This window comes from Microtus pennsylvanicus, chromosome 4, assembly GCF_037038515.1.
Source record: "Microtus pennsylvanicus isolate mMicPen1 chromosome 4, mMicPen1.hap1, whole genome shotgun sequence".
NCBI lineage: Eukaryota > Metazoa > Chordata > Mammalia > Rodentia > Cricetidae > Microtus > Microtus pennsylvanicus.
Window position 1 is genome coordinate 138147458 of NC_134582.1, and position 16211 is coordinate 138163668.

Genomic DNA, 16211 nt, shown 5'->3' on the forward strand with positions numbered 1-16211 from the left:
TTGCTAAGTGAATGAAAAAACAAGAAATGGACTTCTTAGATTATTGTGCTCAGCATTTAGCTGCACACATGTCTGTTTTGTTTTCATGCCAATGAAGAGAAGTTATGTGCTAAACGTCAAAGCAGGGGCTGTAAATCCCACAATTAACTTTTATGAAGTTAGGAATCCCATACTTTCTGTATAGGCTGGCAGGAAAGCAATCTGAAACAAGACCGGGGTAATCCAGCCAAGTGGTGTCTGCGAGCCAGGTCACAAGTTACCAAACAGCTAGGAAAACACAGCTCAACACCCCCCCCCCCCAATTACAGGGCTGCCCAAGGTGACGGTCCTGAGAGAATATCTGCAGAGCAGACGGTCATGCTGCAGAGACTGGGCAGACTGTGTGAACTTTGCTCATTCTTTTACAACTATATCCCTCTGCCCAATGCCTCCAATTAGCTCTCTGAACGCTTTCATATTTTAAAAAGGGCTTAGAATTCTTAAAGATATTCTGAAATTACATCTGATTTATTGACCACCACGTTAACTTCATGTATTAGTTTTTCAACTTTTAAAAGTTTACTCCTAAAAAGCAGATTTCTGACATTTACTTTAATCCAGCTGAATTCCCTTCATAATAGATTACCATTCTTTATCTTTAAGTAATATCAAGACTTACTTCTAAATTTCTCACCTACAGAGTCTGAGTTTCTATGTAAGTCCAAGATTTTTCTATTTTCATTATTTTCTCATACATACACTTAGTTATTTAAAATGTGGTTTCTAAATCAACCCTTGAGTTGCAGAGACTATGGGGAGTAAGAAAGGAGAGACAGAACTAGTTTTCTCACACATAGCAGATACAGACCAACAAGCAAAGCCCTGCAGCACGGGCAGCAGCCACTCAGGAAGAGCACCATGGTAGCCATCACCACAGCTGTCACCGTCCTTCCCTTTATTCAATGGTCACTGGTGCACATAAGCTCCTACTATGTGCCAGGGACCTACTCACTGAAAATTCAGCCATCGGAGGCATTTCCTGCCCTTCATAACTTTTGCTCTGAGAAGAATACAGAGGAATCATTTCAAAATTACATTGATAGCTAAGTGGAGTGGATCTTGGAGTGGATCTGTCCCTGACTTGGGAGGCTAAGGAGGGAAGATTACTTGAGCCTAGGAGTTCAAGAGTGCCAAGTCAACACAAAGAGATCCTGATTCTTTACACAAGAAAAGGAGGGGAGGAAAGAGGGAAGGAGACAAGCACAGCGAGGGAGGAGGGGAGGGCAGCCATGAACAACTAAGTGTCTCCTTTGTACAATCTCATGACTAGCCTTGGCTTCATACTTCGTAGCACCAAACCTGCGCTAGCGCCACAGCATGAACGGGCAATCCAAGAGGCAGGGATTCTCACCAAATTTACCACAAACATGAACGATCAACAAGCTGTCTCCAAGAGCAGGGATTTTTCCAGTGTATTATTAATGAACATAATCTTCAATCTTCTACTAATTGTGAAACATTTCCTACAAAATAGACCTTCAAAAAATTGAAACTGGCTATCACTTTTCTATTAGCTTCTAAAAATCTAGTAAAAACCATGGAAATCTAATCATATTTTAAAAAGGAATATAGCTGGGCAGCGGTGGCACATGCATTTAATCCCAGCACTCAGAAGGCAGAGGCAGGAGGATCTCTGTGATTTTAAGACCAGCCTGGTGGAAAAGAGCTAGTTCCAGGACAGGCTCCAAAGCTACAGAAAAACCCTGTCTCAAAAACAAAACAAACAAACAAGCAAACAAAAAATAAAATATTTAACTGAGGCCTCGGAAAGAACCAGACAGTGATAGAATATGAGGATAAAAGAAGTCACAGTCCTGAGAAGTTCCACTGCCCCCACCTGATATCAGATCCTCCCTCTGCTACACCGATAGAAATGGCTGAGCATTAAAGGTACAGGGGAAAAAAACTTAAGTGCGCTGTGTGTGTACGTGTGTGTGTTTTGTGTGCGTGTCTGTGTTGTGTGTACTCTGTTCTGTGTACAATTCTGTGTTTTGTGTGTATGTGTCTGTGTTTTGTGCGTGTATCTGTGGCATGTGTGCATGTCTGTGTGTTTACCTCCAAAAAGGTATGACCAAATTACAATGTCTTAGTAGCAACAGCAGAAGCCAAGTAAGACTAGAATTGCATCTCCAAGATTACTGAAGAATGTACAAAGCAAAAATGGGGGCAAAACAAAGGAATTCCATTAAATAAAAGCTGAACTTCAATACAGCACAACAATGAAATGCAGGCAGGAGAGCGTAAGCAGAGTTACCAAGCTAACTATTGAAAGAATGAAAATATATCACTTAACATATCAAGTAGAAAACATGAAGGAAAAATGGCTTTTTTAGTCTCAAAAAGAAATTTATAAGTAAGTCTGAATCAACAGATTCTTACAACAAAGATTAAACAAAGGGCTGGAGAGAGTGTTCAGTTGTTAAGAACACTGGCTGCTCTCCCAGAGGACAGGAGTTCGGTTCTCAGCAACTACACAGCAGATCACACCAGCTGTAACTCTAGTTTCAGGTGATTCGATGACCTCTTTTGTCCTCTGAAGAAATCAGGCATGAAAGTAGTGCAGAGACATACATGCAGGCAAAACAAACACTTATACACATAATAAATAAATACATATATACATAAATAAATGTAAAAGATTAAACAAATGAAAATTTTTATTAGTTATCAGTATCTAAGTTTCTAAATACGTATAGCTTGCTAACTGGCTTCATGGTCAACTTCCTCTCGTGGACCACAGGAAAGCTAGACAAGGCAAAGAGCCTCACAGTCTCCAAAGGCTGGGAGGGAAGCAAGGTGTGCAGAACCAGCCTGGAAAGGATCAAATGCCTTCAGCTGGGATGGAGAGGAGGAAGAAGGCCAGGCTATCAAGCATGAAGATGCCATGCCCACATTTCCCTCTGAAAACCTTCTGCAGGTAGCAGTTCTCCAGCCATCAGATCCACTGTCCAGCTGAGCCAGCATGTCCCAGCTGCTGCCCAAAGCAGAGTTCTTTAAGAGGATTGCTCCCAACCCATCTACCGCTTGCTGGCCTAGCCGTGCCTTCCTTAAATGCAGACTTTAAGGAGAAGTCTGAGGCTTCCCCTAACAAATCGTCCCTTCAGTTTTCTGCCTTAGGGCCAGATCTGTATCGCGGCCCTCCTCTTCGATTATTTGTCAATCGTAATTGTTTTCCCTACCAATGCTCTTGCATGAGCTGCTGCTGCTCGTGACTGCTAATCTCAACAGTCACTGAGCAGAGAAGCCAGAATCTTCAAGTAGAAAAGCCAAAGTTGATGATAATAAGCATGACAGTAGGAATAAGCTTGGTTCGGTCAGCAATACAAAGTTGGCTTAACACCTAAAAATCCAACCAATATACACACATTCATTATATCAAAAGATGGACAGAGAAAAAGCAAAAAATGCAGACCAACTAATCTACATTCTTCAACAAGCCAAGGATTTTGTTTGGTTTTAGGTGTGTGTGTGTGTGTGTGTGTGTGTGTGTGTGTGTGTGAGAGAGAGAGAGAGAGAGAGAGAGAGAGAGAGAGAGAGAGAGAGAGAGAGAACGTGTAGCCTAATTCTAAAACTTTTATGATACTACATAATAAATTAAAATAGCCTGGAATTTTTTTCTTTTTTTCTGTTTGTGGGTTTAATGCTGAGTCGGAGACAAAGCACCAAGTTAGTTACACCTCAGCCCAGCAAGGTATTGTGAACAAATGGAAGAATACGCTGCAGGATAAAGCCACCTCTCAAACCACAACAATCAAAAGCAGTGCTGTCTTGATGCAAATAAAACAACTAGGGAAACAGGAACAACACGAATGATGTGTGTCTGTAAAGAATCAGATAGTAAGTATTTGGGGCTTCGTAACACCTATGGTCTCTATCCTGTTCTTTTTATCTTCTTAAAAAAAAAAAATCCTGGTTTGGAAACCATATAATAACAAGCCACGGGCCAACTCCCAGGATAGAGCGAAGTCCAGGACAGACCAACACCGAGACAGACAACTTTATGAGCAAGGCAATTTTCGCTACACAGAAATTGAAAAGGTACAGACTTTACACTAAACACTGTGGGAATGAAAATAAAAAATATAGAAAAAACTTCTCTTGGTCTCAAACCACACACCAAAGCAATAATGATTGGCAAACTGAAGTTCTGATCGTGAATGATGAAACAGCAGCACCTTAGGAAACCACAGTGAGCACCTTCGTGTCCAAGGGGCACAAAGTTCTCAAAGAAAACTCAAAGTGTTAAAAACAAGTATCACCCATTCAGACTGCATTAAAATAAGAAACGTATCAAAATTAGTAAGAATCTGAAAAACAAGATCAATGGACATCCAACTGTACATAATGCAGCTAACTAATTCCTCGACTGAAATACTTAATGCCTACAAGTCGGTAACTAAAATGGACTTGAGTTTGGTTCCCAGCACCCGCGTGGTGGCCCACAACCTGTAACTCTAGTTCAGAAATCTAACACCCTGTTCTAACTTCCTCAAGTACCAGGAACAAGCAAGCATGGGGCCCAGACATACATGCAGACAAAACATCCATATACAAACTAATAATTTTAAAAATAAATAATGAGCAATGGACATCAACAGATATTTCTACAAGTAGGTTACACAAATGGCCAATAAACACACAGAAAGATATTATCTGAAAGTATTAATAAGTTAAATGCAAATCAAAACCACAATGAAATTTCACTTCATACCTATGAGGTTGACTCTAATATAAAAACAGAAACTTGTCAGAGAGAATGCAGAGAAATGGAGACCTCCTGCAGTGCATGGGAGTATGGAAATGGTGAGGCCATTGCGGGAAAGAGTGTGACCAGCAACCACACTCCTGGGTATCCATCCAAAGAACGGAGAAGGTGGACCCAAATATCACCACATATATGTTCACAGTGCACAAACAACAATAGCCATAAGTTCTATTAAGTCTAACTGTCCAACAAGAGGTAAATGGATAAACGGTGGTGTGCGTGTATGTGTGCATGTGTGTGTGTGTGTGTAGAGAGAGAGAGAGAGACACAGATATGCCACTTAGTTGTTAACTTGAAAGTGGTAAATTTTATTGTAATTCATGACAAAAAATGTTTTCAAGCGAGGCATGGTAGTTTATGCCTTTAATTGTACCACTCAGGAAGCAGAAGCAAGTTCTATAAGTTCAAGCTATATAAGGAGAATTGTTTAAAAAGAAAAGTTTACAAAATTCATCAATTTTGCTGTGTATTCCACTATATATCACAATTTACCTATTTATACAACAATGACTATTTTGGTCAAATTTAGTGTTGATTTTGAAAAGACAGTTATAAATATTTCTATAGAGATACTTTTTGCTCACATTTAATTTATTTTAGGTCCAAACCTAGGATTTCTCTTATCATCTCATAAAAATAAATGACAAGAGCATTCCACATATCAAAAATATAACTGAACCAAAAAGAAAAGTAAATTCAGACATTAAGATAATAAATATGGGGAGGGAGGACTGGGATATGAAAAGGGAGAGGAAACTATAGTTGGGATGTAAAACAAAGAAATTTTAAAAAATAAGGAAAAAAGGGTAATATATATGCCTTGTTGCTAAGCTGATGCTCAATTTTAAAAAAGCCAATAACATGTGAGCCTGTAAAATTGAGGAAAGTTAGAGAACATGTCTGAAATGCTCTGCTGTGCCAATCAAAACTGCACCTAAAGCCAAACACGCGTGTTAGCGGTGTGTACAATCCAGAGAACACGCACTGTCAGCGGTGTGTGCAATCCAGAGAACACGCGCTGTTAGCGGTGTGTGCAATCCAGAGAACACGCGCTGTTAGCGGTGTGTGCAATCCAGAGAACACGCGCTGTTAGCGGTGTGTGCAATCCAGAGAACACGCGCTGTTAGCGGTGTGTGCAATCCAGAGAACACGCGCTGTTAGCGGTGTGTGCAATCCAGAGAACACGCGCTGTTACCGGTGTGTGCAATCCAGAGAACACGGGCTGTTAGCGGTGTGTACAATCCAGAGAACACGCGCTGTTAGCGGTGTGTGCAATCCAGAGAACACGCGCTGTTAGCGGTGTGTGCAATCCAGAGAACACGCGCTGTTAGCGGTGTGTGCAATCCAGAGAACACGGGCTGTTAGCAGTGTGTACAATCCAGAGAATATAGTCTTCTTTCTTCTATACTTTCAAGCCTGAATTCCATAAAAGCTAAGTTCTGAGAGGCCATGGCAGAAACTGAGAGGAACTTCAGAACCCAGATTCTCTACCTCTTGCTAATTACTTAAATGGCATGCTTCGATTACATCACCTAAAACTAGAGGCAGTAACTGTATCCACCCTTGGAAAGCTGTGTTGTCATCAGCACTGTTGCCTGCTCTAGCACTGGGGCCACCATCATGACCATCTCTCTCTCCTTCTTCCTAGAGTAAGACTAAGACGCCTACAGCTATTCTACTAAGGAGCACTAAAAATTAACAGAAAATATACAACTAATTAATACCTATCCAGTTAAGTTAATTAAAAGCAACTCAATTAAACATGTATTCTATAGGGTTCAGCTAAGGACTCCAAAGAGCTCAGTCAGAATAGCTGCATTTGAAAAGAAATGTAAATGTATTTTTCACACTCACCACCAAATCTCTGGCTACTGACCTGCCCAGAAAGAAAAACTTGCAACACAATTTCAGGTCCATATTTTAGCTACATTATTCTGAAAGAATGTGTTTTCAGCATGTTAATAGAAATGCTAGCATGAAGTACACCCCATTTTCTCTGCTTTCTAAGCCTCTTTTCATCACTCAAACTGTGTTTCACTGAAGCACACTTGTTTCCACACCCAGCCCTGAGGTGTTCTGTACTCAACAGCTCACTGGTCCGCTTCAGTTCCCTCCATGGAGATTTAGGAGTGTCACAAAAAAGAGGGCACGGCGAGGGCTGGACCTGCCACAGAGCGTAAGCTCATGGACACAGAGTCCTGCTTTCCTGGACAGACTCTCCCATAGGCCGCGGCTGCCCCGCTGCTGCTGTGTCACTCTGGCATGCTTATGGCCAGCGCACACCATCCTTTGCAGTTGGCCTGTCCTGGGTCTTGTCACTGTTGGAACACACCAGTACAGATTATAGAGCTATTCCATCAGGAAAAACCAAATCACAAATGTCACAACTGAGACTATTCCCACAACTCCCAGGTACTCCACACTATTATTAACAGGCTAGAACAATGGAAATAGAATGGAACTAAGAAAAGGAAATGACAGCAACAGTCAACCTTATTCTCGTGTGATTATGAGTATTTACTCCACAATTTTAAAGGGCAATAGGGCATCAAGATGATACCAATTGTCCAAAACAGCTATTCTCTCCAAAATAGTCCCCACTTATAGGGTCTTTTCTTCTACTGGGGATGCAGCATTAAGAATAACTGTGCTGGGGGATGCAGCATTAGGAAGAACTGAACTGGGGATGCAGCATTAGGAAGAACTGAACTGGGGATGCAGCAGTAGGAAGAACTGAACTGGGGATGCAGCAGTAGGAAGAACTGAACTGGGGATGCAGCAGTAGGAAGAACTGAACTGGGGATGCAGCATTAGGAAGAACTGAACTGGAGGTGCAGCAGTAGGAAGAACTGAACTGAAGGTGCAGCAGTAGGAAGAACTAAACTGGAGGTGCAGCAGTAGGAAGAACTGAACTGAAGGTGCAGCAGTAGGAAGAACTGAACTGGAGGTGCAGCAGTAGGAAGAACTGAACTGGGGATGCAGCATTAGGAAGAACTGAACTGGAGGTGCAGCAGTAGGAAGAACTGAACTGGAGGTGCAGCAGTAGGAAGAACTGTACTGGGGATGCAGCATTAGGAAGAACTGAACTGGGGATGCAGCAGTAGGAAGAACTGAACTGGGGATGCAGCATTAGGAAGAACTGAACTGGGGATGCAGCATTAGGAAGAACTGAACTGGAGGTGCAGCAGTAGGAAGAACTGTACTGGAGGTGCAGCATTAGGAAGAACTGAACTGGAGGTGCAGCAGTAGGAAGAACTGAACTGGAGGTGCAGCAGTAGGAAGAACTGTACTGGAGGTGCAGCATTAGGAAGAACTGTACTGGGGATGCAGCATTAGGAAGAACTGAACTGGGATGCAGCATTAGGAAGAACTGAACTGGAGGTGCAGCAGTAGGAAGAACTGAACTGGAGGTGCAGCAGTAGGAAGAACTGTACTGGAGGTGCAGCATTAGGAAGAACTGTACTGGGGATGCAGCAGTAGGAAGAACTGAACTGGGGATGCAGCATTAGGAAGAACTGAACTGGGGATGCAGCAGTAGGAAGAACTGTACTGGAGGTGCAGCAGTAGGAAGAACTGTACTGGAGGTGCAGCATTAGGAAGAACTGAACTGGGGATGCAGCAGTAGGAAGAACTGTACTGGAGGTGCAGCAGTAGGAAGAACTGTACTGGAGGTGCAGCATTAGGAAGAACTGTACTGGGGATGCAGCATTAGGAAGAACTGAACTGGGATGCAGCATTAGGAAGAACTGAACTGGGGATGCAGCATTAGGAAGAACTGAACTGGGGATGCAGCATTAGGAAGAACTGTACTGGAGGTGCAGCATTAGGAAGAACTGTACTGGGGATGCAGCATTAGGAAGAACTGAACTGGGGATGCAGCATTAGGAAGAACTGAACTGGGGATGCAGCATTAGGAAGAACTGTGCTGGGGATGCAGCATTAGGAAGAACTGTGCTGGGGATGCAGCATTAGGAAGAACTGTGCTGGGGATGCAGCATTAGGAAGAACTGAACTGGAGGTGCAGCATTAGGAAGAACTGTGCTGGGGATGCAGCATTAGGAAGAACTGAACTGGAGGTGCAGCATTAGGAAGAACTGTGCTGGGGATGCAGCATTAGGAAGAACTGTACTGGGGATGCAGCATTAGAAAGACTAGCAACCACTGCTTTAAAAGAACTGTATGCTAGGGATGTAAATTCATTGTAAAAACAGCCTTGTGGAGCAACACTGCTGAAGCATTCTCTTAGTTTTCCAGAACAGGGACATATACGATACTCTGTCCTCCTACCGAATGCAAACAATACAGTGTTTTTAACAGACGATGTGTATTTCTAACTATTACTATTATTACTTGATTCTTTGGCTGTTAGGAAGCTTAAAAGCAAACACAGCTTTTCTTTTAATAATGACACACAGAACATATTTATGTAGACTGAATCTCCTGTCAATCAAATTAATGTTTTTACTCAAAATCTATCAGTTTCTTTGAGAATCTCAAGTGTTTGGATCATATTCACCCCTCCCCATACTCTTCTTAACAACCTCTCTCCTTTTCCTACCCATCCAACTTTGTACCTTTTTTTAAATTAACTTATTTCTTACTACTTAATGGCAACATGGTATTTCTGTATGTGGACAACTCCGTTTTGAATAAGAGTATGTATAAAACGGGTGGATTACCCTTTATCTACATGTTACTATTCCTCTCCAAATTTCTTTCTCTGAGACCTGGCCCCTGCAGGTGTTTCCATTAATTCTTCCCATTCAAAGCACTAATTACATCCAATTAGTTCAAAGGCTGCAGCAGATCCATCACCATCCACACACGGCTTCCTGGTTATATTTTTCTAGATTTAGTAGGCATGTATTTTCCCCGTAACAAGCTATGTTGCCATATCTGCCCCAGCACATCGGCCTGAGACGTGGTGGGAAGATGACAGAGCACTCAAATGCCCTTTGCTCGCACTGGTACTTGTTCCTCCACTGTCCCTGCTGCTGTCACAGAAGGAGTGTTTGGAACTCCTCCTAAACCCTAGTGCATAACAGATGGTGACAGGAGAGCCCCATCCTGCACAGGTGACATCTATGATTCCTGCTACCTGGCCTACACCCTCGGATTATTTCGGACAATAATGAAAGAAATTATTTCCTTTCCATGTTAACCCTAAACATGACAAAGCAGGCTGTTGAGACACAGACATGACGAAGATCCAATAAGGCTATGTGGCGTAGATTCAAATGAAATTACTCAGCTGGCAGGGGGAGGGGAAATAGCACTGTTAGTACCCATACGTACATTAAAAAAAAAGTCAGGCAAAAGACACAGAAAGAATATTCTGTATTGTTCTACTTGACAAGAAATTCCAGAAAATGCAAAATTCTCTATTGATGAGAAACCAAACGAGTTACAAACACACAGAAATACATAGAATACACAGAAACTTTCCATACTGATGGAATGCATATTTTTAAGTCATATCTTGATGGGAAAGGAAGGTTCGTGGGTTATATATTTATTAACTCTCATACAACATATACTTATATTGGTGTAAATGTGATATTATTGGTAAAAGCACATTAAACTTGAACTGGTAGTAAGAAAACAGACAAACCAAGTAAATAAACATCCTTCAAGACAAAAACTAGCAGAGTCTCAACAATGTTGAGGTCACAAGTTACAAAAAGAACAAAGGAGAGAAATAAAGACTATGAGATTTTAAGGAAGAATCATAACTGAATGCAAAGTGGGATTCTAGAATAACAAAAAACAAAACCAACATGACAGTGGAAAACTCAGCAACACTGAACGCCTGTAGCTAATATACTAATACTTATCAATGTTAATTTCCTAGTTATGCTCACTGTATCACAGTTATGTATACTTCTAAGAAGCAAGCCTCAGGGCTGGAGAGATGGCTCAGAGGTTAAGAGCATTGCCTGCTCTTCCAAACGTCCTGAGTTCAATTCCCAGCAACCACATGGTGGCTCACAACCATCTGTAATGGAGTCTGGTGCCCGATTCTGGCCTGCAGGCAGACACACAGACAGAATATTGTATACATAATAAATAAGTAAAATATTAAAAAAAAGAGTAAGAATAGAAGAACCCGAAGCTACCCTTATAAAACACAACATGCTCCTCCTGCCCTGAAAGGACCACTAAGTTTACAAAAGTCCTCAGACCAAAATAAAAACTGTACATAATATCCTTAGAATTGTGCTGCATAAATAATGAAAGCGTTAGTGTTCAAATTCTAACGACCAAGTAAATGAATTCACAAAGCCCTGGAATGAGAGCAAAGGATAGTCAACTCCCATGATTCTCACACCTAAAAGCCAGTCTGCATTTGAAATCACTTTAATTAACACCATCCCAAGAACAGCAAGAAAATACAGAGGAACGTGTATATTTAGAGAAAAAGTAAACATTTTACGGCTTACCTCCTCTGTTTCCATTCTCTTCATCCTACAAAATAAAACAAATACACATATGAGCCCAATAGTGAACTGTTATCTGATCACAGCCATACTTAAAACAAATTATTGGTATATAATTAATACCAATTAGAATCTTACTAAGCACCTTTGTCAGAAGACTGGAGTTTTCACAAGAAAAAAAGGCTGTGGGTAAAGCCAGGTTAGGAGCAAAAAATCAACTAGCTCTGAAATACGTGGGGGCGGGGTGCATCACGGAGACACTCAGGGGGAAGAACCACAAAAGCAGCCAGAGAGATGAGAAGCTACTGTACTACAGGGACCTTCCGTGAGCGCTCATGGGCTACGACAGGACACGGAACTAACCACTACATGGTTAAGTTCCTGTACGCAATTTGAAAGGTCATCTGTTTGGTGTCTTTAGGCTCTTGCTGCCATGCTGCCTTCTAGCTAAGAAATTAGCAAGCAACTTTCAAAAGCTCGTATGAAAAAACACATCAAGATGAGTACTTGCTGAGCCTTGACAGAATCAAAGCTACCGTGCACTGTAGAAAGGAAAGTGGAGCTCTGGCTGAAGGCTAGTGATTTATTACATAACTCTTGATCTTTATTTTGGCTGCCCAAATGTTTTTCTTCTTCTTGTTATAAGCTCTGTTCTGAGACTAATCTGTTGCCAGCTAAATCACATAATAGAGATGTTGTTTTTTAATCAATCGGACACTTTCTAAAAACTATATAACACTAAAAATTATCTTAAATTCTTTTAAGGCTGGGAGTGTAGCTCAGTGATACAGTGCTCGCCTAGCAAGTGTCATGTATAAGGCCCGAGGTCTACCTCCTCAGACACACACACAAGCACACACAAACACAAACATGCACACACGAACGCACACATGCACACACACAGACACACATGCATACACACAGTCTTTGAGTGAATTGATAAAATTTCAATATGAAAGTGAAAAATACTCTAATATATATTTCCCGGGGAAGGAATATAAAAACAGACCTATATACATGAATGTCTGCACCAAACCCCAGCATTACATGGCTCTACCAAGCATTACTGTCTATCAGTTCCATTCCCATTGCTTCATGCTGCAAAGTCACCATGCCCACTGTGAGCAAGGCACTGCTGGGGTCTCACAAGTGCAATGCTCAAGGTCACAGAGCTCATGAGGGACAGAGATGGGGATCAGACCAGATTCTTTCGACTCCACAAATACTTTCCAATACAGATATATTTTTAACCTGTGCTAATTATTTTATGAAAATTATATTATCTATATGCTCCTTGTGAGCTAAATGAAACAAACAAAAATCACACAGCTCTAGCGTATGTATCTAGTGAATATGTAAGTAATATTTATTAGAGCTTTTAAGATCAATAACTTCTTAAAGCAGCTAGACAATCGCTATACAGACATTTTAGGAAACATGACTGATAAATATTAAGTCCAATGGCAGTAATTATTCATAACCTTTGAGATATTCAGTGCCTTTAAAAGACTATCCTGTAATTCATTTTCTTGGAAAGAGGTATTTAGGGAAATGAAGTGAGGGTCCAGGTGTGCTTGCACACCCTTAATTCTAGCTCTCTGCAGACAGGAGGAGGCAGAGACCTGTGAGTTTGAGGCTAGCCAGAGCTACATCTCAAAAACTGAACAACAGCTAAAAAACAGTGTGATCTCTAGATACAACTGGATATTATCTTTATATGTCTTTAATCAATACATTAGCCAAGTTCAAATTCCAGACCCACTCTACCTACAGGACTTAACCCAGTTCCCATGTCTGTGACATGGGGCTAATATACTTGTAAGCTAGCACTAGTAATGGCAGGGAAGAGTAATGATCACAAACACGTCAACTGCAGCTAAAATCATTACACGCTGACCCGTTCGACAGGAGCGCTCTCGACTGAAGCATATTCGTGCAGCTTACACCTGTCACTGTATTTCAAAATTCTGACTTACCATCATGATACATTGGAAAGTTAGCAATTTCTAGTCTTATCAATTTTCTGAAATCACCAGCATATTTTAACCATCAATTGCCATAATCTGCCCAGAGCCTACAGAATTTTTCTAGATCTAGGGAAGTCACACATTATGAAGAGTAAAAATGAAGCTTAGAAGTCACCAAAAAATAGATCTAGAGTTCAGAATCAGTATATTTCAGAAATTAAAGTTTGCTATAGGTTTAAAAAATACATAAAAAAGATTTTAAAATACAAATATGTCACTCATTTTAAGATAGAAAAGAGGGGAAGGGGGAGGTGAGAAGGGGAAGAGACCAGAGGGGATGGGATTCTCTTACCTTATATGAAAACTGAATGGCAGACTCTGGGGGATAAACGATGAAGTGTCTCAAGGTAAAGCCAAACCCTTGCGACGTTCTCTTCAACATAACTGTTTTTGGACCTGGCCAGGAGAACGGTTCATCTTCAGATGGTGACACGGTTTCACTTTGTTCTTTTCCATCTTTATTTTTTGACACCTAAAGTGCAAAGATATGTACCACTTAACTACAGAACACAAGTACAAACACAATACCTGAGTATAAATATGAACTTTATGGACAGGTCGTGTATTTGCTGCTAGAGTTAAGTGAATCACAATCACCAAAATCACAAAGATGTGCATACGTGCATGTGTGTGAGCATGCGTATAATGTATGTACATGTGTGGGCACCTCTACATGCATACTGGGGCCAGAGGGTGTCTTGTGTCTTCTACCATTCTCTGCCATATATCTTTTGAGACAGGGTCTCTTGTTGAACCTGGAGTTTACAGTGTTTGGCAAGGTTAGGACGGCAGGCAGCAAGGCCCAGTATCCTCACAGGGGATGACCTGCTCATTGATGGCGTTAAAGGTTCATGCAGAGCCTCTCCCAGCTTGTCAAGTGGGTGCTGGGACCTACGCTCTGGTTCTTTATCTTGAACAGCAACACTCTTACCTCTGAGCCATCTCTCCACCACCACCCTCAAACTAAAACTACAAAAAAAAAATTATATTATGGAAAATCAATGAGCAAGAGAGAATTCCTGAAAATTACTGGCATAATAAGTAAAACTAAAAATGTCACAGACAGCATGGAAAACGACACTAAGAAAATCCCACAACACACAAAGGGTCAAAGGAGAAACAATGAAAGAGAGGCAGAACTCTCAGCACAGAAGGAGAGTAAGCCATATGGTCCAATGCAACAAATATTAGAAAACTAGCAAAGCCCTCAGCTCTAAGCCTGAATTACATATGCACAGAGATCACAATCCTTCCAAGATTCTGGCTTTTGAGGTCCCTTGACCTCTGTTCTTCAGCCTTTTCCTGACCAAGACTAAAAATCCTTTAAACGAAAAACCTCACTCAGTACCTCTTAATTCCTGTTGTTCCCGAAGTCTGAACTCTCACTGTGCCTCACCAACCACAAGTCTTCACACTTCTCTTAAAGAGGCTTTGATTTACCTACTCCCTTGATGGAAGAAGGTCATTTGTTAAGTAATAAAGAAACTGCTTGGCCCCATAGGTTAAAACATAGGTGGGAGGAGTAAACAGAACAGAATGCTGGGAGGAAGAGGAAGTGAGCTCAGAGAGACGCCATGCTCCCCTCTCTCTGAGACACGCACGATGACGCTCCGACCCAGGATGGACGTAGGCTAGAATCTCCCTGGTAAGCCACCTCGTGGGCTACACAGATGATTAGAAATGGGCTAAATTAATATATGAGAATTAGCTTAGAAGAGGCTAGATAGAAAGGGGCCAAGCAGTGTTTAAAAGAATACAGAGTCCGTGTAATTATTTAGGGGCATAAGCTAGCCAGGCAGCCGGGGTGCTGGGGACACAGCCCCGCCGCTCCTATTACAACACTCCCTTAACCTTAGATTCTTTAGAACTCCTCACTGCCACCTGAGTGGCCCAGGAGGAATCGGCATTGCCTGCTGGAAGCTTTAGCCTTTCCAGGTGAACACAGGTGGAGAGAAACAAAGCCGAGCTGGTGGCGTTCACTTGAATGTCAGACCCTGCAGTACGGTCACTCAGATACCTGACATCTTGTCTCCTCATCCTAAACGGCTATTTCATCCCTTCTCCCTCACCTTCACTGGAAGACAATGACCTTACCAGGGTTTCACAGTGAGAAAACAGAGCTATAAAGAAAACATAAACCCCTGGCATTTACCTACCCACTTCCCCCATCTTTTCCCGTCCTCTCTCGTAATGATAATGACTGAAGTCTCTGTTCTCCTAATGCCTTATAGCTTTGTAATGGCCCCATCTCCTATATTCTCTAAGACTTCTATCATGAAAGCATGTTGGATTCTGTTTCTTCATCTACTGAGATGACTATGAGATTATTGTCTTTAAGTCCATTTATGTAGTTTATGACATTTATTGTCTTGAATGTGTTGAACCAACCCTACATTTCAGTAATAAAGTCAACTTGGTCATAGTGTATAACCTTTGTGACATATGTCTGTTTTCTGTTTGTAAGCTATTCTATTGAGCATTTTTTCAGTCTATAGTCATCAGAGATATGGGCCTGTTGTTTTCATTTTCTGTTGTATCTTTACCTAGTTTTGGTATGAGGATGATGCAAGCTTTACAGAAGGATTTTGAGTTCTCCTTTTCTCATAATATTCCCTTTTCCCTTATAATATTCTCAATTTCTTTGGTGCCTACTGTAATGTTTTCTTTTATTAATTCTGATTCTATTAATTTGGATCCTCTTTCTTTCTGTTAGTTAGTGGGCAAAGGGTCTGTCAATCTTATCTTCTCAAAGAACCAGCTCTTAGATTGGTTGATTCTTTGCATATTTTTCTTTGTTCCTATTTCATTGAATTCTTGCACTGACTTTTATTGTTTTTTTGACACTGACTAGGTTTAGATGTGGTTTGTTCTTGATTTCTAAATTTTTGAATTGCATCACTAAGTAGCTTATTTGTGATTCTTTAATGTAGGTACTTAAAAAGT

General features: G+C 41.2%; 1 protein-coding gene across 8 annotated transcripts in view; it reads right to left on the minus strand.

The window, feature by feature from the left end:
- The window catches only part of Arhgap21 (Rho GTPase activating protein 21), a 99864-nt gene that overhangs the window by 56473 nt on the left and 27180 nt on the right, over window positions 1–16211 (minus strand). For all 8 annotated transcript variants that reach the window (XM_075970633.1, XM_075970635.1, XM_075970634.1 and 5 more), the window contains exons 2-3: window positions 13561–13740; window positions 11245–11269 (exon numbers count right to left, since the gene is read on the minus strand). In XM_075970633.1, the coding sequence (XP_075826748.1) occupies window positions 11245–11269; window positions 13561–13740 (205 nt within the window). The remainder of the gene's footprint in view (window positions 1–11244; window positions 11270–13560; window positions 13741–16211) is intronic.